This window comes from Gossypium hirsutum, chromosome A01, assembly GCF_007990345.1.
Source record: "Gossypium hirsutum isolate 1008001.06 chromosome A01, Gossypium_hirsutum_v2.1, whole genome shotgun sequence".
Lineage (NCBI taxonomy): Eukaryota > Viridiplantae > Streptophyta > Magnoliopsida > Malvales > Malvaceae > Gossypium > Gossypium hirsutum.
Genome location: NC_053424.1, coordinates 89,860,143 through 89,877,759, shown reverse-complemented (window position 1 = coordinate 89,877,759; position 17,617 = coordinate 89,860,143). Strand labels below are relative to the sequence as shown.

Here is a 17,617-nt window from a genome sequence, read left to right as displayed (position 1 = left end):
ATTTTAATAAAATTAAACATTATAAACACTTAATTAAATTATTAATTCAAATTCAGATTAATTTAATTAAAACAAAACTCTAAGTTTAAATTAAACATGATAGTCTCCAATATAAACACTTAAAAATCCCACAACCTTAGTGTGCTCTCCAAAAACCGATAAGGGCTAATCCTTGTTTTTGAAGGATTTGAACAATTTCAAATTTAAGAGTGTTCATTGGATTGTGTTGGTTTTGTTTGTCCTTTTCTATTTTGAATTTAAAAAGCTAAAGTTTGTATGATAGTGTAGTGTATGTATACTAATAAATGTTGAGTAATATTCTTAAAAGAGAAAATGCGGGATCAAACATTAAAAATAACATTATTAAAAGGAACAATCGTAAATTTCGAAACATGATTTAAAAATCTTTATAATGAGCGCATTTGTAAGTAACATTCAAATCAATAATATCTAAAATTATGTAGTGATAGCACATATTTGACTAATGTTTTATGTTAAATATTGGTTAATGCATATGCCTTTTCACTTGTACTTGGATTGTTTCAAATTAACATTTGTTTGATTTTGGTTTGCAAGAAGGTGTGGGCTTAGGCCGAAACAGCGGCCTGTGATGGTTGGTTTTCACAAGTGGGCTTACACCAACGAAATTTTTTATATTATATTTGACTAAGTCCCACTAGTAAGCTTTAAATGGACTTTTGGGATAGAAAAGCATATTGCTTAAAAGGAAGCTTGCCATGCTGGACTTGAAGAGAATTTGATATTGAACACACCCATCCAGTTTTGGAAGGATGGTCAACATAACTTCTGAAAACTTCCATTCCATTTGATTCTCCAAGCATTTTTGTGTAGGCTCCACGTTATTAGAAGAAAATCTACGATAGATATTAATGTATAGATGCACATTGAAGGCAACTGACCAGCCACGCTCCATTTGCTTTTCTTGAAAACGACTGTATGGAAAAGGAAAGAAGATGGAAAGGGAGACCCTGCTGGCCGTAGCTATATGATAACCCCCAACAGTGTGCGATGGGGACAATTATCATCTCTCTTCTTTTTTGGCAACTTGTCCAAATGCTAAAATATAAAACGTGCCACCTTACAACTAGTGTTCAATATTGGTTGAAAGGCTTCACCAAATTCATTCATGCTAGCATGGACCCCGTTTCTTAATCCCAGCTCATGAAAACTTTTCTCACTTCAATATTGAATTTAACAATTATTTTCATATTGAATTTTTTTAATCCAAATTAGTACTTAAAAGCTGTGAGAACAATGGCAAAGTTCAAACCTAAATAGTGATTTAGCACGATTATTTATGCATAAATAAAATGATTAGGGGAAAGATCTGCCAAAAACCATGAGGTTACCTTGCACATATACAAAACCAAGTTGTATATTTCAACTAACGACGTGAGACCAAACATGTATTGAACAAAAGAAAGTAGACCCTAGTCCATATTTCTTACATATTGACAAGATTTTGAGCCCATTTGTGCTCCCACCCAAAGTAGCCTTTTTAAGTTTGAAAGAGGAGAAAAAGGGTTGTGCAAGGACAAAGACCTACTCCTTTAAAGTCGATAATTATAACGGAAGATTAGCCGCTTATTTCGCCTCACCGAACATCTAATTATTCAAAAGATCCTTCAGAAAGTGCCACACAACCAGCTCCTCAATAATACACTGTTAATTAATCTCAAGTGGTTTGATTTTGGGTCTTAAGTTCAATAAAAAGAATCAATTCCTAAGAATAAGCATCCATCAGGCGATAATGTTGAATAAAATTCTTAAATTGGTCATAAATCTGAATGATTCAGTCCATCCATCATGTCCTATATATTTCTAGCCATATCCAATTACCAAATCAAAATCCTTGAAAGCAACTTGTAATATTAAGGGCAAGTCAGAAGAACATTTCAAGCAATGGATATAAGCTACCGAAAATACATGTTTATGGACAATTCAGAACAACTTTTTGAACACTGGGTGTAAGCCAAACCTTACGTAGGGTATGAAATTAATAGAATCATCCATCAAAAGCCATTCAACAATAGAACGCAACACTTCAAAGACAGAAATGGAAAATCAAGCACACCATGAATGTTCTCTTCATTCTTATTGCATAAGGCAAAATACTGAAAAACAAGTTCAAATTTATTCCTGCAGGTCTTTTCTCACCTAAATGAGAAATAAGGTGAAAAACATAAGCAATACTCTACCATGGCCATCAATGATAATAGACTAACTTCCAAGGCTTTATTTATAAGTAAAGCTAACCCAAGAAATAAAGGATCATAAAGGGTTGGGAATTGTTTAATTAATGGGAGGAAATCTTGAGATTGAGGGATTTATTAAACCATGCCTTCCAATTCCCACTTGCCTTCCTATTAATTGATTCAGCTGCCTTCCCGTCGTCTTTCACTTTCTCAGTCCTTGGCTTCTTGCACAGCATGAAATTCCTTGCCCCTTGTGATCCAATTGTCTCCCATGGACTTAGTGCTGCAATGAAAAAACATACCAAACACCCAAAATCATGAATACTACTAATTTTTCCCAAATAAAACACCATTTAACATCAAATAAGCAAATCCTGGAAATTTTTTAATCTTTAAAGATTGAAATGAAAACCGACATACCATCTGATCCAGCACTGGGGCAATAAAGGAGGAAATCATTAAGATTGGATCCGAGAACGGGAAGCCGACCCTCACGAGCGTAGGATTTCAAAGCAGTATCAATGACGGCAGCAACGAGCTCTTCCTCGTTAACAACAAAACGGATCGGCCCAGCACTTCCGAGAACAGTGACGCTAATCAGGAGCCTGTTGCCCTTGGGACCCTGGTTCTTCTTCTGCTTGTAAAGCAACATTCTTTCAAATTTTTTTTGTTCAAAATTCAAAATGAAAAGGAATCAAAACCAAAAACAGATGAATGAACAATTCACCAACAACCGCGAAAAGAGAAACAATGGGTTTGTTTTGTTATTTTGTGGGGCGTATAACAAAAAAAAAACAAATCTGGGTTATTGGTGGAAAGGAATAGAGGTATTGAGGTGGGGTTGTTTATGGGTCAAGGCCAAGGCAGCGGTAGTACCAGCCTTCTTTGCAAGAACCGAATGCGAAAGCAGAAGCAGCAGAAAGAGGAAGGAGAGTGCTCGCCCTCGATTTGCAAGGGGAGAGCATCAATATACTACAGCTCCAAATTGTTTCCACCATTCACAAAAATACCAAAAGATCAATGGTTTGATTCCAACAAAAAGGGGAAAAGAGCCAGAAAAAAGAAGTTCTGGGACGCAGATTTCGACGAAAAAAGGAGAGGAATTTTAGTGATTGTAGGTAGAAGGTGTGGGAAGCGTTTGGGGGTATTTAATAGAGGAACAAAACAAGGAAAAGGATTAGAGTAATTCAGGTTGAGGTGGTATATTAGCCTTATAGAGGGGAGGCAGGAAAAGGGTTTCTTTCTTTCTCTTCTGCCGTAGGGTTGCAATGTATATATATACGGAAGTTGTTGTTTCCGTGTAGAGTTAGCATTTGGGCATATTTACGCGTTCATCCCTCCTTGTCCACCAAGCCACCTATTCATTCGCGACCGCCATATTCCCCTCCTCTTTCTTTCTACAACAATAATATTCAATTTGTTTTATTTTTATAAATAAAGTTTCTTTGAAGATTTTTCCATTAGTCATATATGTCAATTTGTTTTATTTGCCTTTTTAGGTATTTTTTCTAACTTAAGGAAATAGGTCGTTCTTTAAAAGAGAAAGGGAAAACACGCTTAGTTAAATGTGTTTTCTTATTAATTATATAAAAAACTCGTTCGTCAAAAGTCAATTCTAACGATTTTTTAAACGTTGGCTGGCAATGGTAAAAAGATTTAAAGTGCTCCAACGGTCATTTTTTTCTACAAATACTATACAATTTTAATTTTTTTCACTCAAATCTAACTCTCTCAATTCTTTCAACTTTATTAGGGCTAGTTTAGCAATACTTTTGAAAAATGTTATGGAAAAGTACTTTTGAAAAGTTTAGTTTAAATTTTGAGTATTTAGCATTACTGTCAAAAAATACTTTTGAGAAATAAAATGTCCATTTTAGACATGTTATTATCAAGTAACAAATATGTATTTAAATAATGTTTAAATTAATTTAACATTATTATATTTTTGTAAGAATATAAAATTTATTATAATTTGCTGTTAATATTTTAATATATGAAATATAAATTTTAAATATTTTTAAGCAATAAATATTAATTATTTATAAAATTTAATTAAATATATAAATTATATTTTGAATATTTAAGTATAATCATTAAATATTTGTAATTAATATTTTAAAAAATATTTTTTATTTTTAATTAATGATTTTAACACATTTGTAATTAAGCACTAAGAAGGAAAAAAAGGGAAAGTACTATGTTATTAGAGGGGTGAAAAAGTATTTAAGCACCAAAATTGCTTTTGGGAAAGGAAAAGCTAAAAATTTTAACTTCTCCTGAAAAGCCAAAAAATTCAGTCAAAAACAGTTTGTTTAGCACAACTTTTCTACAAAAGTGCTTTTAGAGCTAGAAGTGCTTTTTTTAAGCACTACTAAACAGGCTCTTAATTCTCTCAATTTTCTCAAGTTTTGTTCTAAATTTTCCGATACGCTTGTTTAAAAATATTATTTTTTAATGATTTCATATTTTATTCATTTGATTAAATTTTCAAGAATGACAACATTTCTGATTCGTTTCGAAGAAAAGTACATTTTCGTCGCTCAAGCAATAATGGTAAGACGAAATTTTAAATTTTTTTATTTTCAATTAAGTTAAATTTAAAGTTTCTTATTTTTTAAAATATTTTAAAATATTTTTTTGTCGATATAAATAGGCGAATGATCGTGTTTTGGAGGGGTTTATACACAATTTGTCAAAAGGACCAATCACCAAAATTTATGGTTACTTGCAAAACACGAGATTCTTGCATGCATCTCGTATGCTCAGGGGCTGCAAACTTGATCCTACGCTCATCAGCGCGTTGGTGGAAAGATGGAGGCTCAAGACACACGCTTTCCATCTTTTATGCGGCGAGTGTACAATCACACTCGAGGACATAGCTTTGTAACTCGATTTATCGGTGGATAGGTCAATCATCACGAGGTCAGCGATCATTCCCGTTAAAGAGGACCTTTGTGAGGCATTTTTGGGGAAGGTCCTAAACAAGTTTCAAGGTGGCTGAATATAGATGAATTGGTCAGAAACCAATTTCAAAGAGCTTCCTCCAAACGCGACCAACATCGTCAAAGAACAATGTGCCCAAGCATTCATCCTAAGGTTAATGGGGGGCATTTTAATGCCCGATAAATCTCAAATTTTGGTACGCATAAGGTGGCTACTACACCTAGCCGACTTCAAAGAATGCACACAACTGAGTTGGTCACTTACCCTTGCAAATAACAGCAGCCCTAAACCATACTTAGCTCGCTGGCAAAGTCTCCACTCCACAACTAATAAATTCACAGAAACTTATCAGAACCAATTCAATACAAACAGTCAACTCACCCACTTACCTCTTCATGAAAAGAGAATAATATCAAATCTTTACTAAATGAATAATACACTTACCAAGAATAAAGCAATGAATCAACGAAGAATTAACAACACAAATAGACAGAGAACCTTAAAAAAAACAAAAAACGAATAAGAGGGTGACAATAAAGAATAGAGGTGATTAGTAAAGGTCTAAGAAAAATCTAAAAGAAAATAATAAAGGAAAAAATGGAAAAAGGGGAAAATAGAAAAACTATGGCAACAAAAGAAATAAGAAACAAAAAATGAAAACATGAAAGCTATTGAGAAGGTGGGTAACAAAATTGGGAAATAGAGAGGGATATATTTCAAGAGATAATCTTTCATTGCTTTAGTTTTAAAAACTACCCATTAACTCCTATAATTATCCAAATTAGATTCTTTTCTTCAGAATTCAAAACAAAAATAAACTCCACTTTGCACACACAAGAATTGAACACGAGACCTGTAGGTAAGCTAAGGTCTTACCACTGAACCTGGAACGCCCCAAATCTTAAATATTTATTTATGTATGTTGTGTCGCATTAATACATGCTTGCTTCAGTGGTTAAGTGTCCTGAGAAGTGTTTGAGAAGTCTAGTTTCGGTTACTGTGCATTTTTGCTCTCTCCTCATTTTCAGTTTCTGACATTGCTTTTGGGTTCTCTTCATTCTCTGTTCTGGGTAGCCGAACTTTTCTTTTTACCATTCGGGTATATTTTTCATGTTGGTTCTACTCTTCATCAGTACTCTACTGACGATTTTCTCCTTTCCCTTTACTCCCTTCACAGTCATTCTTTCCCTTACTCTATTTTGTGTTGGTCGAATACCCTTATTTTCCCTTTTCTCAAACTCTTTCGATTTTAGCCTTGGGTTTGATTGATTCTCTCTTTTTCCATCTCTTGCTCTCTTCATTTTTGTTTTTGATTTGAAAACTCTTCTATGAAAAATCGGTGAGTGTATTCGACTTCTTCTTGTTCTCCCTCTACTCTTTCAGCTTTTATTAAGTCTCCCCTCTTTTACACTTATGGAGCCGAATACTTCTTTTCCTCTTATTGCCAAATCTCCCATCCTCTCTCATATTGTGATGTTTCTTTTGATTCCCAGAATTTCTCGAGGAGTGAAGGAGTTGCAAGTGATACTAAAGCAGTCGAAACCTTTCCCTCATCACTCGATCAAAGGTAACTCTGGTTACAGTTATTGTGTTCAACTGGGGTATGTTGGCTTGCATTTCTTGGTGTTGTTCGAATGCTACTTTCCCTATTTTGGGGTTGTGCGTTTTCTATAAATTAGTATATGTTGATTCAACTCATGGGTTTAAGCAATCGTAACTAATTGATTTCACTGGTAGCACAGATATTCGACAAGGAGTGTGATCAACCTTTGTCAGCGGTTTAAGGGGGCTAAACTACACGCATTCAAACAAGGCAAGTATCAAATATGATTTTGGAATAAATGTTTAAAAGAGGGTGTTTAACCCTATTGATTAAATGACTGACAGAGTGTCTTGATTGAATATAGGTTTGGTGCTCGTGGGCTTCTACACGTTTTTGCAAACAGGTGTATAATCACACTGCCACAATATTAAATCGGTAAAAACCGAAATAGGTGACCGTCGATGCTACACGAGTGTGCGTTCGCTCGTGTGGTAATCTGAACGCATAGGCATGAGCGTTTGATCATCGAGGCCACCATGAGCGATTTCATGGCTTAGGCCGTTTTGGGCCATGATGGGTCAAAATGGGTCGTGTGGGCCCCACGAGCTTGCGGACCCCATATGGGTAAACCATACAAAAGTATGTAGAATATTGGGGCCAGGTTGTGTAGTTCACACGGCCAAGGCCATTTCTGGGCTATGTGGGCCACATAGGTGTGTGGGCCCACATGGGTCTGCATTATGGGCCTTGTGTCCATTTTCACTGTTTGACTGATTAAGGTTGCACGGATCGCCCGAGACGACTATGGACCTATTGTTGGGTTGGTAAGTATACCCAAATTAATAAAATAACTAATATGCCCCTATGAGGTAAAATGACTATTATGCCCTTATGAGATGTATAACTGTAATCGAGCATGCCATTTTATATATATTGCATACATGTATGATATTATGACATGACGCATGATATGTTGCATGGGAGTGGGTTTATTATGATGGAGGAAGTGTACTGTACTAGCAGCTCTGCTGCAATTACTGATTAGTGCCGCAACAGGTGTTATCTTGGAGGGTAGGGATGGGTGGGTTGATTTTATCCCCACATGGAGTGTAGGGCTGGATGGAGTGGAGTGTAGAGGATGGATGGGTAGGATTTCTGATTGCATATATGTACTGCTAGTGATACTGTAATGGGCTAAGGCTTTAACCGAAACTGAATTGTTACTGATACGGGCTTAGGCCCAGATTGTTTTTACCTACTGCATGATTAACTGTATGATTAAGGGATTACACACTGAGTTTTGTAAACTCACCCTTCTGTTTATCTACGCAGGTAATCCTCAGTCTTAGGTGGGTCAGTGCTTCGAGGGACTCAAAGGTGGTCACACAACTACATGGACTTCCTTATTAGATTTTAAATTATAAGTATTTAAATCTGGGTATCTTTTTATGTAATAAGGCCTTTAATTTTTAATTTGGGCTTTTAATTATTTTGATTTATAACTGTTAGCAGTAGGATAAGACGCGGTTTTTCAAATGATAAATGTTTTCCAAAAATACCAAGAGTACGTAATTGTTTAAGAGCTTCCGCAAAAGACAACGTTTCCAAAATTAAAGACATTTGAACATGAGTAACCTTCGATAAATAACATGTTTTAAAATCATCATTAAAAACATGTAACAAAGGTAAATATGGAAAAAGGGTTTTCTTTCGATATCACACTTTGCGAAAAATACTTCGATGTGACGTCACTAGATTTGGCCATAACGTCTAGGCCGAGTTTGGGGTGTTACAGAACCAATAGGTTCATTCTTGAGCGAAATAAATTTTAAGCCAGAAATTCAAATATAGGAGTTTAGGTAAAAATAGCAAAAATGGAAGGCAAAAGATTCAAACTTAGAACCTCTCTCATGCTTACTTGTCATAATTCTCACTTCCTTTACTAAAAAAAACATGACATGGCCACTCTTAGTTTCAGTAACTCAATTTCTTCTAACCCGATTTTTGGGATGTGATAAATATTGAATATCTTGGAATATATTAAATGATGAGTGTTTATAATGTCCATTGCATTTAATATTTGAACATATTTAAGGACTGCAATCGTAATAGTTATACAAGGGACTTTACTTGGATATGACAAGAAATTGATCGACTATACAATATAGAGGTATGTTGATGTTATATTTATATTTGTTAAAATTGAGTGACCCGAATCCTTATTTAAATAAAATATAGTGGTAAAATAAAATAAAAGTAAAATCAATATAGAACTACACTTCTTTTATTTTATTTTAGAATAAGGTTTTTTAAACCTTATTAAACTCCATTTATTTGATATTGATTAGAATAAGGTGTTTCAATTTTACTACATTCCTATTAGAATATGGTTTTACAAGCCTATAAATACACATAGTCTACTCCTCTTGGAATCATTCGAATTCGACATAGTGAATTATTTTCTCATTTGCTCATGGTTTTTTCCAAAAGGGTTTTCATGAAAAAATTTGTATTTTTTATTTTTTCTCTCTTTTTCTTTGCAATACATTGTCATTATTGACATTCTATTTTTACAAATTGGTATCAGAGCTTTCAGGTTGTTCATCTCGATCACGGTAATGATATTTTTAAAGTATGAAATTCCGCTGTTGGATCGCAACACCAGATTCGCATTGTGGCAGATAAAGATACAGGCAGTTCTTGTGCAGATGGATCTACAGGATGCCCTGCTAGGGATAGATAAGATGCCTTCGACATTGACGGAGGAAGAGAAGAAGCGTAAAGATCAAAAGGCTTTAACACAGTTACATCTCCATTAGTCTAACGAAATTTTGTAGGATATGATGAAGGAGAAGACTGCCGCTGCATTATGGAAGAGGTTGGAATAAATATGTATGCCGAAAACTCTAACCAACAAGTTGCATATGAAGCAGCGTCTTTATGCTCATCGTTTGGAGGAAGGTGCGTCTGTACACGAACAGTGTTTAAAGAAATTCTCTCAAGCTTAGAGGCCATGAAGGTTCAATATGATAAGAAAGATCTAGGGTTGATTCTACTTTGTTCGTTGCCCCTGTCTTATTCAACCTTTAGAGACATGATTTTATATAGCCATGAGTCTTTTACAGTTGATGAAGTTTATCATTCTTTGACCTCATATGATAAGATGAAGAATCTTGTGGTAAAGCCCGACTCTCAAGGAGAGCATCTCATTATTCGTGGGAGACAAGATTGGAATGTTAATGATGATCGTAGAAGGACATAGGAACTGAATCCTTGTGATAAATCTATGGGTAGATCAAAATGTTCAAATAGAGGTAAAACTTGTAACTTCTAAATCTGAGTGTTATAAATTGCAGAATAAGATAAAAAGTGATGCTACGAATCAAAAGGGAAAACAACTAGAAAAATCCAGTGAAGCTGATGTTGTAGAAAACTACAGCGATGGTGAACATATCTCACCTCGGCATAGTGAGTTGAGTCATTTAGATGCCCGATCGTTTAACGAAGAAGTATCGTTCCAGTTTTGAAGTATAGTTTGTAATTGACTAAGTAAGGATTTTAGTATCAAATTAGGTTCAAGAATGGCTAAGTTTAAGTTGTTTTAGGTTCGACTATCACAGAAAATAAAATGGAATAGTGATAGTTTGGATGGGATGGAAGCAAATCCTAAGTGTCAAGATCGAACTAACACTATGAAAGAGTGCTGACCCAAGACTTATATTACTTAAGGTGGATAGGTGATGAAAGGAAAAGGGACATTGACCCATTACCTAGCAAGGTAAGAACCAAAGGTATAAGTTTGGGTTGAACGCCACACTCGGATTAGAGTGATAAGTTCAGAAAAGACAAAGATTGACGCCACTGACTAACAGATAAGCCAATCTAAGTCTTTGGACGAAATTTGAGAGAAGTAAATCTCACAAAAATAACAGAATTTCATTCAAAGTTGCAAAAGTCTGAAATGCATGGAAATAGCTAAGTATTTATAGTGATAAAACTAAGCTAGCCGAATGGTCAATAAGGCAACTAAATGGGCAATTGTGTCCAGTTTTAATGAGCTAAAAATTCCATGAAGTTTCCAAGTAGCTTTCTTGAAGTTTTCTTGTGCATGGAAGACGTCAATGGACAGCTTCTAGATGATGCACATTCAGCTTAAATGAACTTGGTTGGTTGGGAGCTAATTGGGCATTGTCTACATTCGGCCAAGGGGTGTGGGAGTCCTTAATGAGCTATTTTGATCAACTGAATGGTCTTAAAAAATTAATAAGCAGCTTGCAAAACATGAATAGCTAGCTGTACATTGGCCAAATGAGTGCTTGGGAGAGGCTAAACATCAGCACACCTTGCATTAATGATGTCCATGCATTTAGCTGCACCTAATAAATCAACAAATTAAACAAGCTTAAGGCACATTAATTCGACAGTAGTTAGGACATAATTAACCTACACATTAATTCGGCTAGAGCTAAAACACATTAAAATTATGTAATAAACTAAGACAAATTAATGATATATATTAACTAAGACATATTAAAAGCATGCATTAAAATAAAACATATTTAACACATAATTAAGATGTCCAGATTTTGATAAATTAAACACTTAATAATTATTTGAGCTGAACTAACTAATCTAACTAACACATTTAATTTATTCCAGCAACTAATAAAATGCATAAATTAAATCGAGCTAAATTTGAACTTACTGAGCTGATTCGAACTTATAAAGCTAAGGTTGAGTTGAGTTCAGCTTGTAAAAGGTTGCACGGTGAACTTGTAAAGCTGGTCCAAATTCTCTCAATGTGTCTAGCCAATGTCTTGCCCCACACTTGATGGACTAAGGCTGAAATGGCCTCTTTAAATAGCTTGGCTCAAGCTCGTGTGATAGGGTATTGGGGTAGCTCTAATGGATCCTTGCTCGAGCTAGGTACACTCTAGGGCATGATCGTATCATCCCTCTTCAACACGAATTATCCTCAAGCCGTAACCTATATCAGAGGGAGATAAATCAGAAACATTGAAACTCACACTTATATTATACTCACTCGATAAGTCAAGTTTGTAGGAATTCTCATTGATTAGTTCTAGGACTTGGAAAGGTCTGTCTCCTTGAGGTAACAATTTGGACCTCTGTTGGGCTGGAAAACGCTCTTTGCGTATATGAACCCAAACCCAATCACCGAGTTCAAACACAACTATCTTTCGGCCCTTGTTTGCCTTTTGTATGTAAGTCTCGGTCATTGACTCAATGTTGGCTTGCACCTTTTGATGTAAATCCTTCACATAGTCGGCCTTTTTCCTAGCTTCTGCATGGATAAGTTGATCATTAGGTAAAGGCACTAGATCTAGCAATGTTAAAGGATCAAACCCATAAACTATTTCAAAAGGCGTATATTTAGTCGCCAAATGATCGGATTGGTTGTAGGCAAACTTGATATGTGACAAACATTCCTCCCACTTCTTCAAGTTCTTTTGGATGATTGCTTGAAGTAATGTTGATAGAACACGGTTGACCACCTCAGTTTGGCCGTCGATTTGGGGATGAAAAGTTATTGAAAACAACAGCTTGGTTCCAAGTTTTCCCCACAATAATCTTCAAAAGTGACTCAAAAATTTGGCATCATAATCGGACACGATCGTTATCAGAATTCCATGTAGTCGAACGATTTCCCTAAAGAAGAGATTAGCAATATGAACAGCATTGTCGGTTTTTGTACATGCAATAAAATGAGACATCTTTGAAAATCGATCAACAACAACAAAAATAGAATCATTCCCCGTTTTTGTTCTCGAAAATCCAAGGATGAAGTCTATAGAGATATTCATCCAATGGGCTTCCGGTATGGGCAATGGAGTGTATAGGCCATGGGGTTGAATCTTGGACTTAGCCTTTCTACATGTTACACAACACTCACAAACTCGTTCAACATCTCTTCTCATCTTAGGCCAATAGGAGCGTCATTAAGGTGTTGCTAATACCAAAATGTCCCATGAGACCTCCACTATGTGCCTCGTGTACAAGTAAGTTCAGAATGGAACTTTGTGGAATGCACAATTTTCCTTCTTTGAAGAGAAAGCCCTCATACTTATAAAATTTCTCAACAGTACCATTCTAACAAGCAGTAAAGATTTCACCAAAATCAACATCATTAACGTACAAATCTTTCAAGAAAGAAAACCCAAGTAGTTTGAACCAATGAGCGATAATAAAGTGTACCTTCTCAAAAGTGCATTAGCCACGATGTTATCTTTACATTTCTTATATTTGATAACATAGGGAAAGGATTCGAGGTACTCGACCCACTTCGCATGTTGTTTATTCAACTTATGCTGGCCCTTAATGTATTTCAACGCTTCGTGATTGGAATGAATCACGAACTCTTTTAGCCATAAGTAATGTTGCTACGTCTCTAGGGCTCGAATCAGTGAATACATTTCTTTGTCGTAGCCAGGATAGTTGAGTGTGGCTCCATTGAACTTCTCGCTAAAACAAGCAATAGGCCTTCCATATTGAGTTAAAACAGATCCGATCCCAACATTTGATGCATCACATTCAATCTCAAACGTTTTAGTAAAATCAGGTAAGGCTAATAAAAGAGCTTTTGTAAGACAATTCTTAATCTTAATAAAAGACTTCTCTTACTCGTCAGCCCAATAGAAAGCTGAGTTCTTCTTAATTACACTCGTCAAGGGCGCGGATATAGTGTTGAAGTTGGGTACGAAACGCCTATAGAAGCTAGCCAATCCATAGAAGCTTCAAACTTGGTTGATACTCGTAGGTCTCAGCCATTCTTGAATAGCTTTTATCTTTTATTGGTCAACTTCTAAACCTTTCGAGCTAACCACAAAACCTAGAAAAATAACATTGTCAGAACAAAACGTACACTTTTTAAGGTTAGCATAAAGGGTTTCCTTACGAAGAACCTCCAAAACAGATTTAAGGTGTATCATATGCTCTTCCAAAGATTAGCTATATATAATAATATCATCAAAATACAGAACACAAAACTTACCGATAAAAGATCTTAAAACATAATTCATTAACCTTATAAAAGTGCTAGGTGCGTTGGTCAAGCCAAACGGCATGACCAACCACTCATACAAATCGTGCTTAGTTTTGAAGGTCGTCTTCCATTCGTCGTATTCTCGTATGCGAATCTGATGGTAACGACTCTTCAAATCGATCTTCGAAAATAGTTTGGCACCACTTAGTTCGTCAAGTATGTCGTCTAAGCAGGGTATCGCATGAAAATACTTAATAATAATCTTGTTCACGGCTCGGTAGTCCACACACATTCGCCATATTCCGTCTTTCTTCAGCACCGACAAGACGAGTACGTCACAAGGACTAAGGCTTTTACGAATGTAGCCTTTCTCCATCAACTCGTTTACTTTCCGTCGTAGTTTCTTAGTCTCTTCAGGATTTGTCCTATAGGCTAGTCCGTACAGAATGACAGCTCCGGGCATGAAATCGATTTGATGTTCGATTCCGTGAAGAGGTGGCAACCCACTCAGAGTTTCTTCTAGAATACATCTTCGAAATCCTACAAAAGAGACAAGACAGAAGAGGGTAGGTCATTGGGTAACTCGTTAGTATTAAATAAATTTTTCTTGTACATGAGCACAAGGACGAAATGTTTCAACAACAATGCCTTTCTGACATCACTCGCTTTTGCAAATATGCTCATTTTCTCAAATTATTTTTCTTTTTCATATTTTTCTTTTCTCATTTTATTTTCACTTTCTTTTGTTATTTTTCCTCTTTTTTTCTCAATTTTCTTTTCTTTTTCTCTCATTTGATCTACAAAAGTTTTCAATTTCATTTGATCATCGTAAACTTGCTTCGGTGTCAATGGGGCTAATGTGAAACTCTTTCCTAAATGCTTGAACGTATACCTATTGGTATACCCATCATGGATATCTCTTCGGTCGAACTGCCACAATCTTCCAAGTAACAAATGGCCCACATGCATAGGCAAAACATCACAAAGCACTTCATCCGCATATTTTCCAATTGAGAAAGATACAAGCACTTGTTTTGTTACCTTTAACTCACCACCGTTATTGAGCCATTGAAGTTTGTACGGGTTCGGGTGCTTGGTGGTCGGCAAACCAAGTTTCTCCACCATAAGAGTACTACCACGTTTGTACAACTTCCACCATCGATGATGACGCTACATACATTTTCTTGGACTTGGCACCGTATATGAAAGATGTTTTCTCTTTGTTGCTCATTCTCCACACCTTGGAGACTTAAACTTCGTTTGATGACAAGTAACTCACCATCAATAGCATGCTCCAAATCCTCATCTTTGTCGAATGTTGCTTTAGGCTCATTTTTAACTTCTTCTTTCAACTCGATTTTACCATTCGCGCACACCACTATAGTGCTTCAGTTTGGACATTTACTTGCAATATGGCCCCTCCCGAGGCATTTAAAGCACTTGATGTCCCTCAAACGGTTGGGAAAGCTTTCGGCAGCCTTTCCTTTGCTTGATTCGGCCACAGGCTTAGTTGACTTTGCTGGCACCGTCGGCTCTTTTGCTCAGCTCGATAGAGGGTTTTTCCTGACACCTTGGCTCTATTTTGAAGTGTTCGCAATGGAGTAGCATTGGACAGTGCCTTTGTGTTTTAGTTGCTTCTCCACTTTGATGGCCACGTGCACCATGTCCACCACCTCGACGTAGTGTTGCAACTCCACAATATTAGTATTGTCTCGGTTGAAACCAGCCAAGAAGTGTGCCATTGTTGCTTCACTGTCTTCTTACACATCCGCTCTTATCATCGCGATCTCCATTTCTTTGTAATAATCCTCCACGCCCTTTGATCCTTGGGTAAGGCTTTAGAGCTTTTGATAGAGCTCGCAATGGTAATAAGACGGAATAAATCTTTGGCGCATCACTGATTTCATCTCAGCCCATGTGCTAATTGGTTGTTCTCCGTTCTGCCTTCGACTCGTGGTAAGTTGATCCCACTAGATCATCACATAATCTGAAAACTCGATTACCACCAACTTTACTTTCTTGGTCTCGGAGTAATTATAACACTCGAACACCAATTCTATCTTTTTCTCCCACTCGAGATAAGCTTCCGGATCCGATCGGCCTTGGAATGGTGGAATTGAAAGTTTAATATTTTTAAGGTCATCATCAATCCGCCCATGTTCTCTTTGGCCATGGTTTCTTCGCCCCCTCCTCCGATCACTTAAGTTGGACCCTTGGCCACTTTCAGCATCACTAGGGTCGAACAACTCGTCTTCGTAGAACCGTTGCTGGCCTCGGTTCCTTGGTGGACTTTGGAGCGTCTTCTCCCGTTAGGCTCTTCCCTCGACTTGATCAAGCCTTTCTTGGATAGGCTCAAGCTTCCGATCGAATAAACGCTCCACTTCATGCAATAAGGCTTAGAGATTTAAATCCAGTACATTTTGAACTGGTTGCCTTTCGGGTTTGTCCGCCATGTTTCGTTCCGGAGTTCTTGACATGGAAAACTATAAACGTCACAACAAAACCTCACGTTCACTCGGAAAGAAAGAATGGATGACACTCACATTTGTGTTTACACTCATTATATGGCTTTTTCTTTTCTCTATTGTGCTCACTCACTCATACCTTTTGCCACTTGTTTCTTCTCTTGTGATTTCGTAAAACGACTCGTTTAGGCTTTATCGTAGTCTAAGGGTCGACTTCTAGTGGGTTAACAATGGTAATGATGTTAGGTACAAGGTTGACTGAAAGAAACTAATTTGGTTTTGAGTGTAGCGTGAAGGTAGATGGTGATAATAGCAAGAATTGATGATCGAGAACTACAAAAGGTGAATTCAAACTTTCAGCACTTTCGATAGAACTTTGGAAATCGAATAACAAAAGAACAGGACACTTTTTTTATAATTTTGAATTTCTTTTTTTTAAACTACAATATGTTGAATACTTTAGAATAGCTTTTGTACACGAAATTATTTTTTTTCAATTTTTTTACGAACTTATTCCAGGATAGCTCCGAACATCCGTATTTCTTGTTTTAAGTGGCTCTGATACCAAATGATACGATCTCACCTCGGTATGTTGAGTTGAGTCGTTTAGATGCCCAATCGTCTAACGAAAAAGTATCGTTCCAGTTTTGAAGTATGGTTTGTAATTGACTAAGTATGGAATTAATTAAGTATCAAATTAGGTTCAAGAATGGCTAAGTTTAAGTTGTTTTTGGTTCAGTTATCAAAGAAAGTAAAACGGAATAGTGATAGTTTAGATGGGATGGAAGTAAAGCCTAAGTGCCAAGATCGAACTAACACTATGAAAGAGTGCTGACTCAGGATTTATATTACTTAAGGTGGATAGGTGATAAAAGGAAAAGGGACCTTGACCCGTTACCTAGCAAGGTAAGAACCAAATGTATAAGTTTGGGTTGAACGCCACACTCGGATTAGAGTGATAAGTTTGGAAAAGACAAAGATTGACACCACTGACTAACAAATAAGCCAAGCTAAGTCTTTGGATGAAATTTGAGAGAAGTAAATCTCACAAAAATAACAGAATTTCATTCAAAGTTGCAAAAGTCTGATATGCATGGAAATAGCTAAGTATTTATAGTGATAAACCTAATCTAGCCAAATGGTCAATAAGGCAACTAAATGGGTAATTGTATTTAGCTTTAATGAGTTAAAAATTCCATGAAGTTTCCAAGTAGCTTCTTTGAAGTTTCCTTGTGCATAGAGGACGTCAATGGACAACTTCTAGATGATGCACATTCAGCTGAAATGAACTTGGTTGATTGGGAGCTAATTGGGCATTGTCTACATTCGGCCAAAGGGTGTGGGAGTCCTTAATAAGCTGTTTTGATCAGCTGAATGGTCTTGAAGAATTAATGAGCAGCTTGGGAAACATGAATAGCCAGCACCACATTGGCCGAATGGGTGCTTG

General features: G+C 36.4%; 1 protein-coding gene across 1 annotated transcript; it reads right to left on the bottom strand.

Moving 5' to 3' along the window:
* Positions 1 to 2,078: 2,078 nt before the first annotated feature.
* Positions 2,079 to 3,646, bottom strand: LOC107918216 (uncharacterized protein At4g22758). The gene is made up of 2 exons (XM_016847756.2): positions 2,637 to 3,646; positions 2,079 to 2,499 (listed from the first exon to the last, which is right to left on the bottom strand). Exons 1-2 carry the CDS (start codon positions 2,866 to 2,868, stop codon positions 2,318 to 2,320), a joined length of 414 nt encoding a protein of 137 aa, XP_016703245.1. The 5' UTR covers positions 2,869 to 3,646; the 3' UTR covers positions 2,079 to 2,317.
* Between the last annotated feature and the right edge of the window lie 13,971 nt (positions 3,647 to 17,617).

Bases quoted from the DNA above. Each gene is read 5' to 3' on its own strand.
- LOC107918216 (XM_016847756.2), bottom strand. From the start codon at position 2,868: ATGTTGCTTTACAAGCAGAAGAAGAACCAGGGTCCCAAGGGCAACAGG. The intron at 2,500-2,636 runs GTATGTCGGTTT...TTTTCATTGCAG, and splicing joins CCCCAGTGCTGGATCAGATG to CACTAAGTCCATGGGAGACA.